The sequence below is a fragment of the Oncorhynchus keta genome, chromosome 23 (assembly GCF_023373465.1).
Source record: "Oncorhynchus keta strain PuntledgeMale-10-30-2019 chromosome 23, Oket_V2, whole genome shotgun sequence".
NCBI lineage: Eukaryota > Metazoa > Chordata > Actinopteri > Salmoniformes > Salmonidae > Oncorhynchus > Oncorhynchus keta.
In genome coordinates, this window is record NC_068443.1 from 39,295,163 (window position 1) to 39,310,283 (window position 15,121).

General features: G+C 40.6%; 1 protein-coding gene across 5 annotated transcripts in view; it reads left to right on the forward strand.

The window, feature by feature from the left end:
- The window catches only part of LOC118402301 (ATP-dependent zinc metalloprotease YME1L1-like), a 46,815-nt gene that overhangs the window by 17,704 nt on the left and 13,990 nt on the right, over positions 1-15,121 (forward strand). For 3 of the 5 annotated variants that reach the window (XM_052477197.1, XM_035800393.2, XM_052477199.1), the window contains exons 4-8: positions 5,104-5,202; positions 7,826-7,932; positions 8,125-8,275; positions 8,693-8,776; positions 9,481-9,651. In XM_052477197.1, the coding sequence (XP_052333157.1) occupies positions 5,104-5,202; positions 7,826-7,932; positions 8,125-8,275; positions 8,693-8,776; positions 9,481-9,651 (612 nt within the window). The remainder of the gene's footprint in view (positions 1-5,103; positions 5,203-7,825; positions 7,933-8,124; positions 8,276-8,692; positions 8,777-9,480; positions 9,652-15,121) is intronic. The other 2 variants (XM_052477198.1, XM_052477200.1) reach the window with 2 other exon arrangements.

The following is a 15,121-nucleotide window of genomic DNA, read 5'->3' on the forward strand; positions in this document are numbered from 1 at the left end:
GAGAGGCCTGTAATTTTCATCATAGGTACAGACAAAATGAGAAAAAAAATCCAGAAAATCACATTGTAGGATTTTTAATTAATTTATTTGCAAATTATGGTGGATAATAAGTATTTGGTCACCTACAAAACAAGCAAGATTTCTGGCTCTTACACCCCTGTAACTTCTTCTTTAAGAGGCTCCTCTGTCCTCCACTCATTACCTGTATTAATGGTACCTGTTTGAACTTGTTATCAGTATAAAAGACACCTGTCCACAACCTCAAACAGTCACACTCCAAATTCCACTATGGCCAAGACCAAAGAGCTGCCAAAGGACACCAGAAACAAAATTGTAGACCTGCACCAGGCTGGGAAGACTGAATCTGCAATAGGTAAGCAGCTTGGTTTGAAGAAATCAACTGTGGGAGTAATTATTAGGAAATGGAAGACATACTTACAGACCACTGATAATCTCCCTCGATCTGGGGCTCCACGCAAGATCTCACCCCGTGGGGTCAAAATGATCACAAGAACGGTGAGCAAAAATCCCAGAACCACACGGGGGGGACCTAGTGAATGACCTGCAGAGAGTTGGGACCAAAGTAACAAAGTCTACCATCAGTAACACACTATGCCGTCAGGGACTCAAATCCTGCAGTGCCAGACATGTCCCCCTGCTTAAGCCAGTACATGTCCAGGCCGGTCTGAAGTTTGATAGAGAGCATTTGGATGTTATCCAGAAGAAGATTGGGAGAATGTCTTATGGTCAGATGAAACCAAAATATAACTTTTTGGTAAAAACTCAACTCGTCGTGTTTGGAGGACAAAGAATTCTGAGTTGCATCCAAAGAACACCATACCTACTGTGAAGCATGGGGGTGGAAACATAATGCTTTGGGGCTGTTTTTCTGCAAAGGGACCAGGTCGACTGATCCGTGTAAAGGAAAGAATGAATGGGGCCATGTATCGTGAGATTTTGAGTGAAAACCTCCTTCCATCAGCAAGGGCATTGAATATGAAACGTGGCTGGGTCTTTCAGCATGACAATGATCCCAAACACACTGCCCGGGCAACAAAGGAGTGGCTTCGTAAGAAGCATTTCAAGGTCCTGGAGTGGCCTAGCCAGTCTCCAGATCTCAACCCCATAGAAAATCTTTGGAGGGAGTTGAAAGCCTGTGTTGCCCAGCGACAGCCCCAAAGCATCACTGCTCTAGAGGAGATCTGCATGGAGGAATGGGCCAAAATACCAGCAACAGTGTGTGAAAACCTTGTGAAGACTTACAGAAAACGTCACATCTTCAATTTAAGCCTAGAAGACAGTGTGTGCCCTCAGGCCTGGAGGGAGGCAAAGGTCATTCCGCTGCCCAAAATAGCAAAGCACCCTTTTTAATGGTTCCAACAGCCGATCAATCAGCCTGTTACCGATGCTTAGAAAACTTTTGGAAAAAGTTTGACAAAATACAATGTTATTTTACAGAAAACAAATTAACTGACTTTCAGCATGCACTCCACATGCTCATCACTGACACAAATGACTGATGATTGGCTGAAAGCAATTGATAATAAGAAGGTTTTGGGAGCTGGTTTGTTAGATTTTAATGCAGCTTTTGATAGCATTGATCATAACTTATTGCAGAAAAAACATAGGGGTTATGGATTTACCTTATGGATTTACACTCTCTGCCTTATCATGGATTGAGAGTTTTATCTAATAGAACACAGAGGGTTTTCTTTCATGGAGGCCTCTCTCATGCAAATTCAGTTTAGTGTGGTGTACCGCAGGGAAGCTGGCTTGAGACATTATTGTTTTCTGTTTTTACTAATGACCATCCACTGACCTTGAATAAAGCCTGTGTGTCTATATATGCTGACGACTCAATTGTATACACGTAAGCTACGACAGTAAAATAAATAACTGACACCCTTAACATAGAGATCCAGTCAATTTTAGAATGGGTAACTAGCAATAGGCTGGCACTAAATAATGTCAAAAACTAAATACGTCATTTTTGGGACAAAAACTCATTCAACCCTAAACCTCATCTTGATCTATTACTGAATAATGTGGTGATTGAGTAAGTTGAGGAGACTTAAACTGCTGGGTGTAACCCTAGAAAGCAAGCTGTCATGGTCAAAACATATAGACTCAATGGCTGTGCTAAAATTGGAATAGGTCTGTCCATGATAAGGCATTGCTCTGCTTTCTTGACATCTATATCAACCAAGCAAGTCCTACAGGCCATAGTTTTGTTGCACCTGGAGACGCCAAATGAAGAACTGTTTGAAGTTGTGATCATTCTGTGTACTTGGTGACTGTACAGTTTAAAATAAGTATTTTTTACCAAGTTTTTTTATATTAAAAGGAGGACTTAAAAGAAATGCTTCCCTTGGCCTCTGTTGCTTCTTGTATCAAACTTCAGAGGTGCCAAATCTTTTCTCCTTATAGGTCAAAAAAGAGCAGGCAACTGATACTATCGATTTATATTTTATAACACATGTGTAGTCATGTGCGGCAAAGAAGGACAGGAAAATTGCAGTTGGTCCAGAACAGAGCAGCACTTATTGCACTTAGATGTACACGGAGGTTGAATGTCAGTGATATGCATGTCAATCTCTCCTGGTTTACTATCCTGACACTATTGGTCATTGTGCGTGGTGTTGATGTGTTAAATGTAGCAAACTGCCTGTTCAAGCATTTGGCACACAGTTCGGACAATCAGTTCTGCACAAGACATGCAAAAAGAGGTCTCTTCACAGTCCCCAGGTCCAGAACAGAGGCTGGGAAACACACAGTATTAAATAGAGCCATGCCCATGACTACATGGAACTCTCTGCCACCCAAGGTAACTCAAGCTAGCAAAAAAAACAGTAAAAGAAATGGATAAAAGAACACCTTACGGCATGATGGGGACTGTGAAGGGGCACATTGTTATACTGAACAAAAATATAAATGCAAATGTGTTGGCCCTATGTTTCATAAATTGTTTTATAAATTGAATTAAGATCCCAGAATTTATTCATATGCACAAAACACTTGTTTATTTCAAATTTTGTGCACAAATTTGTGACTGGTTTCAGGAAACTAGGCGTATGTCACGCGTCACTACCTCACAGGACAGCCATTTGAACGTAAACTTTTAAAACTTTTATTATTTTCTTTTTTGGGGGGCAGAAATGCCTTCTGGAACATGTAAACCTTCATGTGCCTTAGTAACAAACTTGTATGCCATCTGTAAATAGAAATAAAATAGTTAAATTACTAGCCTAGTTGGTTTAGCCACGGAATAAGACAGGAACCTTCCCACTAGCCATGATTAGCTGAGGTAATGGCTGGGCTGGACATGCCGAGAGATGAGTTCGGATTGGTCTGCCATGTAGCATGCTTTCTGTCTGTAACATGAGCTGGTCAGTATGTGTAGGCAGGGGCGCAACTTTGGTTTTAGAGGTGGGGGGACATAATTATTATAACTATTGAAATATTTTATCCTGTCGGATAAACACTCCAAACAGCCTACCCAGCCGCTCTGAGGTGTTTGCATGGTCCTAAAGCACATCATTGCCTCGTTTTGTATCACATTCCAATTATAAAACTGGTGGGAGCAAAAATGCAATTTAAGAATGTGGGGTGGACATGTCCCCCCAGTGAAAGTTGTGCCCATGACATTGTCAGTTAAAGTATATGGTCATTATTTGAACTGGCTAACTAGCTAACTTAACATTAGCTAGCCAATAAGCTAAAAGCGAACCAAAACAAGTTGCTTTTCATTTTTAAACGGGTGGGTTTATTGGTGTTATGCTATTTTGGACCACCAGAAAGCTGATGTCATGCAGCCTGTAGTTTTTGTGTTTATACCTTTTCATAACGACAACGACAAGTTTGATGTCGGATGACAATATAATGTCACTGCGACAACTGTCAATTTGATATAGTATAAACCAGCCTTTAGTCTTGAATTCTTTGGTTGTTTAGTACATGGCCTCACATGTGAATCCTTAGAGATGCGTGGGGCTAAGGCTTAAGAGGGTGTGAATGATGCTGAATGGGTGTAGAAGAGAGAAAGAAGAGCTCTCCAGTAGGTTTACCAAAATATTCAATGGCCATTTTCTCAAGTGAGGTTACAAGTTCCTCAACTGTAGTGTATATGATATACCATTTTGTAGCTCAAAGTCTATACTTTTATCCAGTGTTACAAAGAAAATGTTGCTACATAAGACCTAATCGAGCCGGTCGGTCACATTTGTTTACATCCCTGTTAGTGAGCATTTCTCCTTTGCCAAGATAATCAATCCACCTGACACATTTGGCATATCAAGAAGCTGATTAAACAGCATGATCATTACACATGTGCACCTTGTGCTGGGGACAATAAAAGGCCACTCTAAAATGTACAGTTTTGTCGCAAAACACAATGCCACAGATGTCGCATGTTTCGTGGGAGCGTGCAATTGGCATGCTGACCAGAGCTGTTGCCAGATAATTTAATGTTAATTTCTATACCATAAGCCGTCTCCAGTACGTCCACCCAGCCTCACAACCGCAGACCACAATCAATAGCCAGATCAACTCTATGCTGAGGAGATGTCACACTGTATGAGGCAAATAGCAGCCACACCAGATATGGACTAGTTTTCGGATCCACACCCCTACGTTTTTTAAGGTATCTGTGACCAACAGCTGCATATCTGTATTCCCAGTCATGTGAAATCCATAGATTAGGGCCTAATGAATTTATTTCAATTTATTGATTTTCTTATATGAACTGTAACTCAGTTCAGTATATGTGTGTATATATAAATTCTAATGAAATTTGCATTGTGTTGTATTATGTAGTGTTTTGTGTATATATTTTTGTGTGTGTGTTTTGTTTACTGTTTGGGCCCCCCGTAATTGGGGATCCTAATAAAATATAAAATACCAAAAATGCATGTTTTTGCATAGCACCGATTTGCTGTATTTTATAGAATTAATTGTGTATCGTTTATATGAACACGTTTATTTTAAAACAGAGAATCACAAATATGTGGTTATAAATGTAACTAAATCCTAAAAGGATTGTCTGAAGTGAAGAAGACCATTTGGGTTGAATATGTACATCCAACTCTCCTTATACTGTCTTTCTAGGGTTCTTTGGTGGCAAAATTGGCATTGACTCCCCTGTTTTCTGCAGACAGATCCCCTCACCTCTTCAATCCATTTTCACAGAGCTCCACTACTGGCCAGGTAACAGAAATTCATTCTATTCTATAATCTATTTAAGCTTAAAGTGCCCGATGCAGTTACTTGCTGACTGATAATATGCTTAAATTACTTATTTTATTAATTCCCCAACGTTTTGTAAGTCAGAGCACAAAAGACTAGCCATTCTATGCTTCTGTTTAATAAACATGTCTCTGGCTTCATCCACTGGTCATTTGCGTCATTACATCACATTTTGTCTCCTCTTTGCCACCTCACGTCAAGGGGGCGGTCCTTAGAAAAGCTGCTCTTTCGGTCCATACCTCCCGATTCCTATTCATAGCTGTATGATAAAGATTGCGACCTACACACTCAAACTGAAAAGTAAATAAGTAATTTTGTGTAGAAGTCAAAAAGTATATATATATATATTTTTATGTCGGAGACAGACAAGCACATCAGTAGAACCAAGAAAAAAGTTAAATGTTCAGAGTGCATCTCCCCTGGTCGATAAGGTGGACACACGCTGTTTAAATGGCCAAAATGTTGATTTAGACTTTCACAAATTTCCTACATTTTGACTATCACTTATGTCATGATATTTTGGCTAGATGTTCCTTAAACTAGACATATAAAGCAGCATATATATCAACTAGTGAACCGATTTAAAAAAAAAAAATTATTGAGAGGATGGTCAGGGGGGGGAACTTAATTATGAATAATTTGTAGACTCCAAGAAGCCCAAACAGATACAACATTTGACTAAGCATAATCATTTCAAATCTTTCATACATTTTGTGTATCATCACATACTCTATATCTCTCTATTATATGTGGGAATACTTTAGGACAGATTTCCAAAATTGAAATCACTTCTCAGAAAACTTTGGGGGCCAAATAAAATCACTTGCAGGGCAATTTTTGTTTACAAATGATTTCAATTAAAAAATGTTAATAATAAAATAATAATAATAATTTTATATAGATATCTGCCAGTTAGTTGGTGGAAGGATTGTTAATTCACTATGATATCATCATATTCAGCCTGGTCTCATAGATTAGATGTAACATAGTAAATGTAAATCCTGGACACTGAAATTAGTACGATATCTTATGGTTACTTTGGTGGGCTCCCGAGTAGCACAGCGGTCTAAGGCACTGCACCTCAGTGTTAGAGGCATCACTACAGACCCTGGTTCGATTCCAGGCTGTATCACATCCGCATGTGATTGGGAGTCCCATAGGGCAGCGCACAATTGGCCCAGCATCGTTAGGGTTTGGCCAGGGTAGGCTGTCATTGTAAATAAGTATATTTGTTCTTACATTTACATTTACATTTAAGTCATTTAGCAGACGCTCTTATCCAGAGCGACTTATTAACTGACTTTCCTAGTTAAATAAATAAAAACATAATGATAAGACAGATGGTTACTTAATGCAAAGTAGTTTGGTTGATCAGGGTTGGTGGCATTTAGCATTTTGGCTAATTAGAAACTTTTCCACTACTTACTACTTTTTTGCTACTTTGCAACTACTTAGCTACTTTGAAACAACTTAGCATGTTAGCTAACCCTTCCCCTAACCTTAACCCTTTTAGCTAACCCTACCCCTATCTGCAACCCTTTTAACCTAACTCCTAAGCTTAACCTTAACCCTAACCCCTAGTCTAGCTAACGTTAGCCAGCTAGCTAGAATTCATAAGATATCATGTGTTTTGCACATTCATAACATATTGTATATTTTTCAAATTTGTAACATTGTACGTTTTGCAAATTCGTAACACACTGTGTAATACGAATTGTAATTCGTAACATCTCATACTATATCATATCTTATGAATTCTTTATTGGGGGGGCAGGTAGCCTGGTTGTCAGAGCGTTGGACTTGTAAACGAAAGGTTGCAAAATCAAATCCCCGAGCTGACAAGGTAAAAATATGTCGTTCTGCCCCTGAACAAGGCAGTTAACCCACTGTTCCTAGGCCGTTACTGAAAATAAGAATTTGTTCTTAACTGACTTGCCTAGTTAAATAAAGGTAAAATTAAAAATACATAATGGGTGATGGCCATCCACAAATTAATACATACCATACAAAATGCTCTGAGACCAGGTTGTCATATTTGTATTTGATTGATTATACTTTTATTATGTACTAGATATGGTTTGAAAAGTGTTTTTTTTCCTCAGACATAAATAAACAATTCCAGGTGAAAGCCAAAGTTCATAGCTTTCAGGGGGGGGGGGGACACTACGACATTATTCAAAATATTCCCTTCTTTCTAGATTGATGAACACAGCTATAGCAAAACAGTGCAAAACATCTGTCAGCTCAATAGTCTATTCTATTGTATTGCAATTAAGTGACCAATAAATACTGAGCAAAAGTCACAGCTTAGGACTCCTGTAAATGCAATTCAATGTCAACAGTGGCAAGCTTGTGAGGACAGATAGAAACCTGCATGGGAGCCTATTCTACTCCTTGCTATTGGAATATTTTAGAGGAATAGTTCATGCAATGAAATGTTGGAGGGCAGGATGTTTTTTATATTGTTTTACAATCACTCTCCCATGTGAGTGAACGCCTGAAGTGCATTCAAATTTACCAAACATCTTATAAATGTGTAGTTTGATTTTCTATATGTTAAACATATGTGTGCCCTCGTTTCCAGTGTGGGTCCAAAGCCGAGGCTTTAAAACTCTAAGGAAACACAAGCGACTGCAGGCAGGCTTTGAGCGTCCCATGGAACCAGATGGCTTTACCCCATCATTTATGAAGGTGAGACCCCGGGTTTGTCTGTACTCTGTCACTCTATGGAAAGAGTATGTCACACCATACCAAAATGTGTTAAAATGTTTTACAACAGAAAACAAAAACAAGCATTTCCTCATTAGACAAGGAAGGATCGTACCTTCCAGTTTTGCAGCCTGGATGCATTGTAAACATCTATGACTTTGTTGTCTCATGGAGGGCCTCCTGACGCGTGATAAGGGGATGGAGGTGGAAACCTTGGACAAGCTCCTGAAGAGCAAGAACATTCCAGATGGGCAGCAAGATTCTTTTAAGACTGGGTTTGCCGAGGGATTCCTAAAATCCCAAGCGCTGACACAGCGCAAACAAGGCAAGTGTATACACACACACACACAACGCTACAGAACACCACACTACACAATAAGACCAGGGCCATGCACACTGAGACACAACATGGCTAAACATTTTGAGATGGAATACCAAAACGCAGTTCTCAGTGGACAAGCTCAGGTAGTATCTCCTTCATTTCACAACATTGTCTCTTGTTTCTTTCCTTCTAAATATGAACTAGGTCTGCGTTGCCTCCCATAATGTTGGCTGTTAGCGGATTCAGAAAATGAAAGTCTACTCTCCTTGCAGTGAGCATTAAATTACCAACGTTTCAGCCCGCAGGCCTCGAAGGCCTGCATTGATAATGAAATGCTCACTGCAGCAAGAGATAAGTGTTGTCGACTTACATTTTTCTTGAAAGCGGATTGAAACACACATTCTCTCCCCTTCTCTGCAGATTCTCTGAGGAGGACGAGATTTATACTGCTGGTCCTGCTGCTGGTGGGACTCTACGGCCTCTCCAAGACCCCCTTCCTATCGGGTAAAGGCTCCTTTTTCATTTTATCCATATGCATCTCTCTAATCAAGCTCAAAGACCTTCACTCTGGCATGCAGCTTGGTGTGTACTTTTTAAAGGAAAACTCCACCCAAAAACACAGGGATGATTTATTTTAAAAGTTACATATCTTGAAACTTGATTGCAGACAAGCAAAATATTTTGGGCCTATGTCAACAATGGACGAATGAAACAAATACCAAAAGTTTTGGGGTGGAATTTTACTTTAAAGCCACAATCTGGAGTTTGTGTTTTAGCCCAACTGCACTCCTCAATGCAGAGGGATGGGCCTGGAGAAGTGTAACCACTGTCAACTTCATATGCAGTCCATGAGAGTGACAGGATGGTTTATGACGCGGTATATTGTCTGTTTAAAGTTCCATTCTTCATAAATAAATGGGCAGCCTATATAATGTATTTAAATGGCAATTGAACAGTCTCCCAGATTGAGCCTTAACTTTTTGCTGATGCATTCAAATTTGCTGTGCATTCTTTTTGTGCATCAATTCTGATGATGAGAAATCGAGAACTTGATGTTGTGATATTGACGCTAATTGTTTCCATCGATTTACTTTACTGAATGCTTTTTAAAAAACAGTGATTTGTTGGGGGAAAAACTAACCATAGCTAAGAATGTGTTTGCATCCGAGCAGTGTGATTTCGAACCTTAATCTAACCATTCTGGACAGTGCGATTCCGAACCACATCAGGCCTGGACTCGGTGGACCCTGTCCAGATGAAGAACGTGACATTTGAGCACGTCAAGGGGGTGGAGGAGGCCAAGAACGAGCTGCAGGAGGTGGTGGAGTTCCTCCGGAGCCCAGAGAAGTTCACCGTCCTCGGAGGGAGACTGCCGAAAGGTGCAGCAGACCACTGAGCTGTTTTATAATAAGAATATATTCCATTTAGCAGACTCTTTTATCCAAAGCAATTTAGTTAGTCATCCTTGCATACATGTTATGGTCTTTACTTGATCAGGATTGTGTTCTTCAGGCACCAAACAAGAAAAACATTTACAGAAAGGACTACCTGGATTTGTTCAATAAGAAACGCTCACATTTGTTTTCTGTTGCAAAACATTTTGGAAAAAAATTGTTCTGTGTCCTAATGAACAAGACCCAGGTTTAGACTGATTGAACAATGCGGAATTCAAGAAGTTGCTTAGGCAGGCAGCCAGGCACACTATCTTCCTCTGATGGAAGATGAAAATGAAGAGGTAGGGTTTCAGGGGCTAACAACATAAACCACATGCATACGACACATACAGTACCAGTCAAAAGCTTTGACACGCCTACTCATTCATGGGTTTTCTTTATTTTTGACTATTTTCTACATTGTAGAATAATAGTGAAGACATCAAAACTATGAAATAACACATATGGAATCATGTAGTAACGTGGACTAAAAAGCATGTTTAATGGAGAATCCCCATTGAAAGCATTGAAAGTGCAGAGTTAGATTTTCTATATATTTACATATGACTGATTCACAGCGCACGGATGACATACTACAGTATAGGACACTCACCACCTCTTTTGTTGTAGGTAAATCTGAACCAGCCAATGAGCGAACAAAGGCCAGCCAGTAGCAAACACCACAGTGATAGGGGACAGGTGAAAAGGACTCTGGAAAACCAAAAAGACAACTTATCATTTCTCTCATCCGTGTTGACATTACATTAAAGAGTAGCCAACAGAACGCAATGCATTTATCTTGTTTATCATTACACATTTTCAACCCCTCCTCTTAAATGTGTACATGTTTCAAGATATTAGATTAAAATCAACTATTTTAACTATTATTAATAATAGTTAGACAGAAGCACATACAGTTCTTGCTAGGGAGGAGGCGTCATCCTGTCTAGCCTGAGAAAGTGATCTTGTCTGAGAATGAGCACCCAGAATTTAGACCATCAAAACTATGAAATAACACATATGGAATCATGTAGTAACCACAACATTGTTAAACAAATCAAAATATATGTCATATTTGAGATTCTTCAAAGTAGGCACCCTTTGCCTTGATGACTACTTTGCACACTCTTTGCATTCTCAACCAGTTTAACCAGGTAGTCACCTGGAATACATTTCAATTAACATGTGTGCCTTGTTAAAAGTTAATTTATGGAATTTCCTTCAGTGAGTCACCGTTTGAGCCAATCAGTTTAGTTTTGACAAGGTAGGGGTGGTATACAGAAGATAGCCCTATTTGGTAAAAGACCAAGTCCATATTTTTGGCAAGAACAGCTCAAATAAGCAAAGAGAAACGACAGTCCATCATTAGTTTAAGACATGAAGGCCAGTCAATCCGGGAAAATTTCAAGAACTTTTAAAGTTTCTTTAAGTGCAGTCGCAAAAACCATAAAGCGCTATGATGAAACTGGCTCTCATGAGGACCGCCACAGGAAAGGAAGACCCAGATTTACCTCTGCTGCAGAGGATAAGTTCGTTAAAGTTACCAGCCCAAATAAATGCTTCACAGAGTTCAAGTAACAGACACATTTAATCAACTGTTCAGAGGAGACTGTGTGAATCAGGCCTTCATGGTTGAATTGCTGCAAAGAAACCACTACTAAAGGACACCAATAAGAAGAAGAGACTTGCTTGGGCCCAGAAACCTGAGCAATGGACGTTTAGATGGTGGTTAAATTTGTCCTTTGGGTCTCAGTCCAAATTTGAGATTTTTGGTTCCAACCGCTGTCTTTGTGAGATGCAGAGTAGGTGAACGGATGATCTCTGCATATGTGGTTCCCACCGTGAAGCATGGAGGAGGAGGTGTGATGGTGTGTGGGTGCTTTGCTGGTGACACTCAATGATTTATTTAGAATTCAAGTCACACTTAACCAGCATGGCTACCACAACATTCTCCAGCGATACGCCATCCCATCTGGATTGTGCTTAGTGGGACTATAATTTGTTTTTCAACAGGACAATGACCCACCACACCTCCAGGCTGTGTAAGGGCTATTTGACCAAGAAGGAGAGTGATGGAGTGCTGCATCAGATTACTTGACCGCCATTCTCCCAACCTCAAACCAATTGGGATGAGTTGGACTGCAGAGTGAAGGAAAAGCAGCCTACAAGTGCTGAGCATATGTGGGAACTCCTTCAAGATAGTTGGAAAAGCATTCCAGGTGAAGCTAGTTGAGAGAATGCCAAGAGTGTGCAAAGCTGTCATCAAGGCAAGGGTGGCTACTTTGAAGAATCTAAAATATATTTAGATCTTTTTGGTTACTACATGATGGCATATGTGTTATTTCATAGCTCTGATGTCTTCACTATTATTCCACAATGTAGAAAATAGTAAAAATAAAGAACAACCCTTGAATGAGTAGTTCTGTCCAAACTTTTGACTGGTACTGTACATACATACATACATACGTGCGTGCCTACGTACGTACATACATACACACATACATACAGTGGGGAGAACAAGTACAGTGTCTTGCGAAAGTATTCGGCCCCCTTGAACTTTGCGACCTTTTGCCACATTTCAGGCGTCAAACATAAAGATATAAAACTGTACTTTTTTGTGAAGAATCAACAACAAGTGGGACACAATCAAGAAGTGGAACGACATTTATTGGATATTTCAAACTTTTTTAAGAAATCAAAAACTGAACAATTGGGCGTGCAAAATTATTCAGCCCCCTTAAGTTAATACTTTGTAGCGCCACCTTTTGCTGCGATTACAGCTGTAAGTCGCTTGGGGTATGTCTCTATCAGTTTTGCACATCGAGAGACTGAATTTTTTTTCCCATTCCTCCTTGCAAAACAGCTCGAGCTCAGTGAGGTTGGATGGAGAGCATTTGTGAACAGCAGTTTTCAGTTCTTTCCACAGATTCTCGATTGGATTCAGGTCTGGACTTTGACTTGGCCATTCTAACACCTGGATATGTTTATTTTTGAACCATTCCATTGTAGATTTTGCTTTATGTTTTGGATCATTGTCTTGTTGGAAGACAAATCTCCGTCCCAGTCTCAGGTCTTTTGCAGACTCCATCAGGTTCTTCCAAAATGGTCCTGTATTTGGCTCCATCCATCTTCCCATCAATTTTAACCATCTTCCCTGTCCCTGCTGAAGAAAAGCAGGCCCAAACCATGATGCTGCCACCACCATGTTTGACAGTGGGGATGGTGTGTTCAGAGTGATGAGCTGTGTTGCTTTTACGCCAAACATAACGTTTTGCACTGTTGCCAAAAAGTTCAATTTTGGTTTCATCTGACCAGAGCACCTTCTTCCACATGTTTGTTGTGTCTCCCAGGTGTCTTGTGGCAAGCTTTAAACGACACTTTTTATGGATATCTTTAAGAAATGGCTTTCTTCTTGCCACTCTTCCATAAAGGCCAGATTTGTGCAATATACGACTGATTGATGCCCTATGGACAGAGTCTCCCACCTCAGCTGTAGATCTCTGCAGTTCATCCAGAGTGATCATGGGCCTCTTGGCTGCATCTCTGATCAGTCTTCTCCTTGTATGAGCTGAAAGTTTAGAGGGACGGCCAGGTCTTGGTAGATTTGCAGTGGTCTGATACTCCTTCCATTTCAATATTATCGCTTGCACAGTGCTCCTTGGGATGTTTAAAGCTTGGGAAATCTTTTTGTATCCAAATCCGGCTTTAAACTTCTTTACAACAGTATCTCGGACCTGCCTGGTGTGTTCATTGTTCTTCATGATGCTCTCTGCGCTTTTAACAGACCTCTGAGACTATCACAGTGCAGGTGCATTTATACGGAGATTTGATTACACACAGGTGGATTGTATTTATCATCATTAGTCATTTAGGTCAACATTGGATCATTCAGAGATCCTCACTGAACCTCTGGAGAGAGTTTGCTGCACTGAAAGTAAAGGGGCTGAATAATTTTGCACGCCCAATTTTTCAGTTTTTGATTTGTTAAAAAAGTTTGAAATATCCAATAAATGCTGTTCCACTTCATGATTGTGTCCCACTTGTTGTTGATTCTTCAGAAAAAAATACAGTTTTATATCTTTATGTTTTAAGCCTGAAATGTGGCAAAAGGTCACAAAGTTCAAGGGGGCCGAATACTTTCGCAAGGCACTGTATTTGCAGGTTTCCCTACTTACAATGCATGTATAGCTCTGTAATTTTTATCATCGGTACACTTCAACTGTGAGAGGCGGAATCTAAACAGAAATCCAGAAAATCACATTGTATGATTTTTCATGAATTAATTCGCATTTTATTGCATGACATAAGTCTTTGATCACCTACCAACCAGTAAGAATTCCGGCTCTCACAGACCTGTTAGTTTTTCTTTAAGAAGCCTTCCTGTTCTCCACTCATTACCTGCATTAACTGCACCTGTTTGAACTCGTTACCTGTATAAAGACACCTGTCAACACACTCAATCAAACAGACTCCAACCTCTCCACAATGGCCAAGACCAGAGAGCTGTGTAAGGACATCAGGGATAAAATTGTAGACCTGCACAAGGCTGGGATGGGCTACAGGACAATAGGCAAGCAGCTTGGTGAGAAGGCAACAACTGTTGGTGCAATTATTAGAAAATGGAAGAAGTCCAAGTTGACGGTCAATCACCCTCGGTCTGGGGCTCCATGCAAGATCTCACCTCGTGGGGCATCAATGATCATGAGGAAGGTGAGGGATCAGCCCAGAACTACACAGCAGGACCTGGCCAATGACCTGAAGAGAGCTGGGACCACAGTCTCAAAGAAAACCATTAGTAACACACTACGCCGTCATGGATTAAAATCATGCAGTGCACGCAAGGTCCCCCTGCTCAAGCCAGCGCATGTCCAGGCCCGTCTGAAGTTTGCCAATGACCATCTGGATGATCCAGAGAAGGAATGGGAGAAGGTCATGTGGTCTGATGAGACAAAAATAGAGCTTTTTGGTCTAAACTCCACTCGCCATGTTTGGAGGAAGAAGAAGGATGAGAACAACGCCAAGAACACCATCCCAACCGTGAAGGTTGAAACATCATTCTTTGGGGATGCTTTTCTGCTAAAGGGGACAGGACGACTGCACCGTATTGAGGGGAGGGTGGATGGGGCCATGTTTCGTGAGATCTTGGCCAACAACCTCCTTCCCTCAGTAAGAGCATTGAAGATGGGTCGTGGCTGGGTCTTCCAGCATGACAACGACCCGAAACACACAGCCAGGGCAACTAAGGAGTGGCTCCGTAAGAAGCATCTCAAGGTCCTGGAGTGGCCTAGCCAGTCTCCAGACCTGAACCCAATAGAAAATCTTTGGAGGGAGCTGAAAGTCCGTATTGCCCAGCGACAGCCTCAAAACCTGAAGGGTCTGGAGAAGGTCTGTATGGAGGAGTGGGCCAAAATCCCTG